This window comes from Halyomorpha halys, unplaced genomic scaffold (assembly GCF_000696795.3).
Source record: "Halyomorpha halys isolate HHAL.00 unplaced genomic scaffold, Hhal_1.1 Scaffold1211.1, whole genome shotgun sequence".
In the NCBI taxonomy this organism is placed as follows: domain Eukaryota; kingdom Metazoa; phylum Arthropoda; class Insecta; order Hemiptera; family Pentatomidae; genus Halyomorpha; species Halyomorpha halys.
This window is the reverse complement of record NW_027104706.1, coordinates 158,030-165,921: the sequence shown is the minus strand read 5'-3', so window position 1 is coordinate 165,921 and position 7,892 is coordinate 158,030. Positions and strand designations below refer to the sequence as shown.

General features: G+C 32.7%; 1 protein-coding gene across 1 annotated transcript in view; it reads right to left on the bottom strand.

Annotated features, from left to right (window-relative positions):
* Positions 1-2,572: 2,572 nt before the first annotated feature.
* Positions 2,573-7,892, bottom strand: part of LOC106688816 (uncharacterized) — a 154,091-nt gene continuing 148,771 nt past the window's right edge. The window contains exons 5-6 of the mRNA XM_014433464.3: positions 5,704-5,851; positions 2,573-2,805 (exon numbers count right to left, since the gene is read on the bottom strand). Coding sequence (XP_014288950.1) covers positions 2,720-2,805; positions 5,704-5,851 — 234 coding nt within the window. The 3' untranslated portion in view covers positions 2,573-2,719. The remainder of the gene's footprint in view (positions 2,806-5,703; positions 5,852-7,892) is intronic.

Genomic DNA, 7,892 nt, shown 5'->3' with positions numbered 1-7,892 from the left:
ATACTTTCTTCATGTATCCAAACAAAAAAATAAACAAACATAACTTTAGTGACAACGGATATCCCAGCCAAAAGGAGCTCGTCAGTAATCAGCATAAAAACGAGGCAGCCTGAAACTAGAACAAGAGATGCTGCGTGTATTCAACAAGTGTTCAATGCCATCGTAAGGATAATCAATAATGCATGAGGTGGTGAGTGTGACAAGGAATAGAAGAAAACAATTAAATAAATAAAGGCTTAGAGGAACCAGAGGTTCGTTGCCGATAATTGTACGTCCTTGCCGACAAACCTCCTTCCGCTGTATTCCTTCTAAGCCCAAATTCTCATGATCACATCTTACATAATCTTCCCATCTACGTTTCGGTCAGTTATTACATAGTACTTGTGGCTTTATGAATGTGTTCATTATTTTTTTTCTCGCTCTTTCACATCTTTGTCGATTCTCTTTATCCGCCTGGGTTTAGCCTCCCACGAGGTCTCTTGCTAACTACGAGTATACTAGTATTCATATAGTGAGATGTTAATACTTGGACATAGATTAATAAAAGGAGAAGATGGTCAGGGAGGGGGGTGCGGTCAGCAAATAAACAAAAACCTATTTATTTGTGTGCCGAAGTTTCGACCTGAATTTCAGGCATTCATCAGGGATGCTCTAGCAGAGTTTCTGACTAGAGACACTCCAACGAATTTAAAAAAAAAAAAAAAATAGAGATATTTTTGTGTTTCTCGACAGTGCCTTCTCTGTGTTTTTGCAAGACCAAAATAAAACCTATTTGCTGTCTTAATTCGTCTGTTTATTTTTATCTATTTATTAGTTGATATCTATTTTTTAATAGATATCATATTATTAATATTGTTTTTATTGTCTGTATATATATATATTATGAACGAGTACTTCGAACTTATTGCCCTTGTGACAAATTGTAAGCATCAATAAACACTTTTTTAAAAAAAAAATTATTTATTGGTATTTACAGTAAATTGCTGTATTAAACTATATCCAGCCAGTAAATTTTATGTTAGTTATACAATGGCATGATACTAACATGTGGAGAATCTACCCATTAATAGAACTCCAATAACATTTCCAGAAGAGAAGATCTCGAGGCCAAAATCTTTTCAGACGCCTAGAAGGAATATCAGGTAAAAAAGAAGAAGCCAGATTAGAAACAAGTGGATTTGGATCGTTAGAAAGTTCATCATGAAAGGATTGGTGTTTGGCACTGGCCAAAGAGGCAATTTATGGAACGTTAAGGTCCATGAAGGTTTTTGGATTGGATTCGTTTGGGTTAGTGGAGCCCGAAAGCTCAATTCCCTAAGTCCAGATAGGCCTTATCATAGTCATATAAAGAAGTTTTTGGTAATTGGTTTTAGTAGTAAAAGTTTAGACCGCTTGCCAAGTAAGTGTTGCAATAGATGGAATCGACGAGCATTTTCATGACTTCTGTCTATAAGTCGGTCTTTTGTCTAGATGTAGTTCTAGGTAACGGATCTGTTTAACAGGAATATGTAGATTTTTATTAAGAGATACTGTGAATAAAAGAAAAAAAGGGTTTACGACAAACGGTAAATGTTATTTTCTGGGATTTATTAGATTTTATTTTAATACTCCAGTTTTGGGATTGGGTTTGGGATACGAAGGAAAGGTGATTACTCACTGATAATAGATATGTGGTGAGGATAGTGTTAGGATAGGTTGTGATGCCAGCTGAAAAACTGTATAAAGGATAGTACCCAGAATACTACCTTGAGGTACACCAGCTGACTGAGGAAAGAGGGATGAATAAGCACTGTTGTGATTTTCTTGAAATAATCGTCCGGAAAGCTAAGAACGGATAACTTACAATCTTAATAATCACTGTAACGACTTTTTCTGCAATTTATATCAATGTGGCCTGGATTCTATTCCTATAACCTTACTCTCGCATTTCTTACTTTCTTCATTCCCCTTTCTCCATTTATTTCTTCTTATCCCCTGTTCTTTCCTTTTACATTTTTTTTTTCATAAGCTCCGTTATTAATTTAACTAATTCTGTATAGATTCTTTCCACTGTATCATTTATTTATTACTTACATTAATATGTATATAAATAATAATGTAATCAATCTACTAATGTATTTTTCCATAGTTATTAATCAATTTTTTTCTCTCTATCTAAAATAAACTAAACTAATTTAATCTACTATTTATATTTTCATTCCATTATTGTGTATATTTCCAACTTTTTTAGTCTATTATTTATTTTATTTTCTATATTTGTATTTATTTTATTAAAATATAATTATATAGTTTTATCAATTTTATTTTTATTTATATAATTTTTTCTCTCTCTAAATGATGGTTGTTGTCTTTTTGTATTTATAGCCCTGATGAAGACCTGAAAATGAGGTCGAAACGTCGGCATAAATAACTATTTTTTTGTTTATTTATTTCATAAAAATAGATAATTAATAGTTCTGCATCTTCTAATACCCTCGGATCTTTCTCTGTATGAATTATCTCCAGAATGAGTTATTTAGAGGTTAAATTAAAAAAATAAAATTATGGAAAAGGGAGTAGAAAAAAAAACTACTTAAAAAAATAACATTATTATTAAAATTCAAAAATACATATTTACAATATATCTTAGAGGTAATAACTTTGGCACAAGCATTATTGGTTTTGGTAATAATTAATGGTATAAAATTATGTTAATGTATGGACGAGCCAATGGCCAATGTCAGGCAGTCGGGCAGGCGTTGCGACAGTACTCTTTGGTAGAGCGATAGTAGCTGTAAACGACCAGCAAGAAATACACGTCTATACCTGCAAATAAAACATTTCTGAATTGTATTAACAAAATAATAAGTTAGAAAAGATATATGAATAAGCAAACATACATATTGAAGTTTTTTTAAATCTATAGAAATCATGAAAATATGGACATGAAGAAAATATATACATAAGCAATGATATAAAAGTAAGAATCAAAAACTTATAACACAAAATTAGGTCTTTATTCTGTTTAATTTTATGAGTTTGTACGAAAATATAAGTGTAATTGTCATATTCGTATCAAAATAAATAATTGTATGTACCGCCAAAACCTATGAAGGGTCAGGGCCCTAGTTCTTCGTAAGAAATGACTGGTTTTAGAACAACGGTTCTGCAAGGTTGTTTAGGACATTTAGGATCATTCGTAAACGATTTTGTCGGTCTTACTAACTTTCCGGGAATCCGTAGTTCAGTCATGATCTTCCAAAACAGTTTCTGTCTAAGGAATCATAGACTGCTTCGAAATCGACAAATAAGGCGTGCACATATCATCTACTTCCCATCATTTTTCGAGTATCTTTTTAAGGGCGAAGATCTGATCTAGCGTGCTGTTCCAACTCCTGTACTCAACTTTGTGGTCACAGTCCTCGAAGAATGGTGTAATTGGAGGATTAAAATAAATCCAAACAAATCACCTTTACCCTTGTCGAACAGATCCGCTACCTTGGACTACATCTTGACAAACGACTAACCTGGAATCCTCACACAAGACTGAACTGCACGTCGATTTCGACTTTTACAGCACTTACTAGACAAACGGTCTAAACTTTCAATTCATTACAAAATACTGATCTACATGACTGTAATAAGGCCAAGTTGGACATATGGAGTTTAGCTTTGGGGTTTTACTAAACCTTCGAATTCCTCTAGTATCTAATCATTTCAATCCAAAATCCTCAATGCTCCTTACTTTGTCACAAATAAAATCATACATAAAGACCTTAATGTTCGATGTGTAACCGATCTAGCCCGAACCAGATATCACTCCTTCCATTATAAACTCCCTACCCACCCCAAGTTTCTAACCTTACTTCCTCTTCCATTCCTGACAATCCTCCGAGGTGTCTGAAAAGAAGATTCCCACGAGACCTGCTAATGTAAAACGTCATTATAGTGCCACGCCTGTAACACTCCAATTTAACTGAGATCAAATTTACTAAATGTATTATAATGTATAGTTGTAAATAGCAATAAATAAATATTTTAAAAAAACTTTGTGCTTTATATTCTCATAATACTAAGATATCCGATTTAGCAGGGTATAGTCCTTATAGGCCACCAGAAGAAAGGCTATGCATCCGTAATTACCGCACTCTGATCCGGATCCTATATGTTTTGTTTTAGTTCCAATAGCTTGGATCTTGGATGGCTCTCCGCCATCTTTAAGCAGCTCCAATAGTAGGATGTCTATTCCTGGGGTCTTGGGGTAACTATTTCAACATCGAGAATATTCGGTTTTCCACCTCCAATGGATTGAGATCCTGAGCATGATCTATGTCTTCGTTCTTAGTGGGCTTTCCATGTTGAAAAGTCCTTGGAAATTGTCTTTCCACGTGTTTATTATTCTTTCTCTGGTTTCCGTCAGTTCGCCATCTTTTCCTCGCACTTGCGTGTTTCTCGCTCTATTCCCTACCCTTTCTTTCCTGATGTCTGCATGAAACTCGCGCATATTTGAAGCCTGGAAGTTATCCTAAATAGCTTTCCTGATTATTTTTGTTGTGGAGACTCTGTATTTGCTCAGTGCTGTTTGATTAGGTCTAGCAAGGCTGAGGACTTTCATTTTCCTTCTCTCCTCCACTGCCTTTTCGCATTCTCCTATGAACCACTTCTTGGCTTTCCATTTTTACTTAATATCTCAGTCTTTCGGCCATGTTCTAAGACCATCCAAATCCAAGGGATCAAATATATTTTTCAGCTGAATTTGGAATTTATTATTCACTTTTTATAAAATTTTTAGGATTTTTAAATATATATATACGGAGTTAAAGAGCCAGCGTATACCAAGCTCGAACAAATCCTTTTCTCTTTGCCAAGAATACTGAAACCACGAAAAAATCTCTACATCTCTAAAGATCTCTGAAGCTAAGGGGAGACTTAGGCTCTAATAGGTATCCTAGAAAGCAGGATCGGTAAATTTGAACGGAAAGTACTCTGCAACCTATAATTGCGCAAATCAGAGACTTGGACATAAAGGAGAATAGCTAACAGTGAACTACTTGCAGATACTGGTCCATTAGTATCTCACAATATAGAGGCCTCCTTGCTTAAGATAGGTGGGGTAAATGTGGCTCGAAGCAATTCATCAGGAGGTCTCTACACAACAATGAATGCCAATATAGTAGCCAAGATTTAAACAAAAAAAAAAAACTGTATATCTGGAAATTTTGAACAGCTCCATTGGGCTCACATTTTAGAAAAAATACTCTACTTTAAATGATGTCCTATTAGTTTTTCTTATAGTAATGAAATGGAGTTCCAATTGAAAAAAATATTTTTTATAACGGTTATGAAGCAGGTGTCTTATTATATTTCTCCTACATATACTTAGCAGACTCATCAATTTTTACTTATAATCGTATGTAGTTTTCATTAAATTAATCAAAAATTGGAGTGAAATAATTGATTTTTTTTCTCACCGGACTCTTGAACTATAATTTTGGCTACACTTTCTCTTTGAGGATAGTTTGAAAAGGCATCCCTCTTGGTTAGACACAATTACAGACTGAGGCTTCAATAACTATTATTCATTAGTATTCAGTAAGAATATATAGTAATATATATAAAGTAACTAAGAATAACTATTTTTTTTTTTTTATATTATATGCAATAGTTTCTGTACTTTAAAAACAACATTTTAAAAGATAAGTTATAAAAATCGAACTGGTTCACCTGTAGTGAAGAAATTTTCGACGATGAATTTAGTGCCGAACTCCTTGGCGGTTGATAGTACAACCGCGTTGTAGATGGTCACCGAGAAGGAGACGAAGAGGTGGACGCTCTGAGCCAAGCACCACGTCTTAGCGTAGTGCGCTCTGTTCTGCAACAGTATCAAAATCTTATATAAATAACAAGTTATCAAACTTATAATTAACATTGGCAACAATATCAGCATGTTATATAACACACGATCAAACTAACATATAATTATATATAAGAAGATGGTCAGGGTTGCGGTCAAAAGAGAAATATAAATAGTTTACAACTATTTATTTTCCGACGTTTCGCCCCACTTTGCAGGGCTTCATCAGAGCTAAAAAGATACGAAAAAAAAAATGAGAATATTACTACAATAAGGTAATTTAAGCTAGGATAAATATCATGTAAAAATAAAGTGATAAGAAATTACATATAAATAAAAGGAAGGAATACATAAAATAGTATCAGTATAAAATAAACTTGAATAAACAATGATAAAAATAAGTAACAATGGCAAGAGTAATTTTTTTTTTAAAAATACGTAAAAAACTACAGGAGATGTACATAAAACAAAAACAATACGGGGAAGAAAAAAATAAAGATAATAAGTAGATCTTATGTACAGAAAAGTTTGACTTCCTCTAATCTATTATTTCAACAAAAAAACTAAAAAATAAAATTATAACAAAAAAAGTCCAAGTACAGACTTGATTTTAACTTTTCTTATTTCTAATAGATGACCATGTTTACGTTTTTCTGGCCAATCGATTTATTTCAGAAGTCCTGAGAATAAAAAAAGAATCGATTTTATGTTCATGCGCTTGCGTATTTTTTTAACTTTTAGGATTTCCAACATATTGGAGTCTCTCAAAATTTGAAATAAATCGATAAGCATGAGCGCGATCATAAAATCGATTTTATTTTCTTCACCTCCGAAATCTCATAAAGAGACCCTAACATGGAGTAATGAATTAGTTACCAGTTCTTATTCAACAGCTAAGTTTTAGTTGCTATGTATCTAAAGCTAAATTAGTTGTCCATTTCAACTAACAGTTAATTTAGCGGTTGCTTATAGTAACTAAATTAGTTCCATTTTTTATCGCAAATAATTCTGACAACTATTTAACTATTAGCTCGTATCTTAGCAAATAGTTAGTAGTTTGTACCTTAGCCCAACTCTGATTGGTAGGTTTGTGTTGAAGTTGTTATTATGTTTTTATTAAAAAAAAGGGTAAAATTATGAATACAAAAATTTCTATTTCTCAGTTGATATTTAATTCGTATTTCAGGATTCCCCGAGGTGGAAATAACTAATAATATTTTTTTCCTGTCAAGAAATTTAAACTGACAACGAAGTTGTATAGCAATCGAGAAAGATCGGGATTTCTCTTCTTCCATTCGAATAGGGTGTTTATATTTTTCCTTTTGGTTATTTATAAAGTTATCTATTATTTTCTATTTTTTATTATTACTAACAATGAGAAATTCTTATGTTTTTTTTTATTATAAAAAATTAAAGGTAATATATAGAAGATTTTTGTAAATTCGTTATTTAAGCCTAGTCAGAATATTTAAATGAGAGTATTAAAAACCATTTAAATTTTCATTGACATGCCGAGTTTCATTGGTGAGCCTTTTTTGGAGGAAATTGAACAAAAAAAAGAAGTGAAGAATCGATTCTATAATGTGACACTTTTGGTAGATATCGAGAAATTTGCACATCCAAGACTTTTCGATTTTATGCTGAACAGTTCATACACTTCGTGTGAGTCTTGGTCTTTTAGACTCAGAATGCACCAACGCATTTCCGTTTTTCCCTTACTACATATTTCACATAGGTAAGTGAAAGTAAAAATACCCAATGAGTACTAGAAATGTTGAAGCAATGAAAGGATAAGTGGTAAATAAAAACCTGAAGTGAAGTGAATCTTAAAAATTATTTTATAGCACAGACAATACCGCAATTAGATAAGAAGTTCAAACAGAAATCTATCCCAGGGTACAATCAGTGCGTCCACAAGTGTGTTGAACTGATTCCCGTCATTTCATTTGAGTAAATATTTGTGAACCGTGTAAACAACACACATAACAGCCTTCTATATCTCGCTATGAGAAAACGCGAATATATATATATACGTATATATATGTACGCCGTTATATAT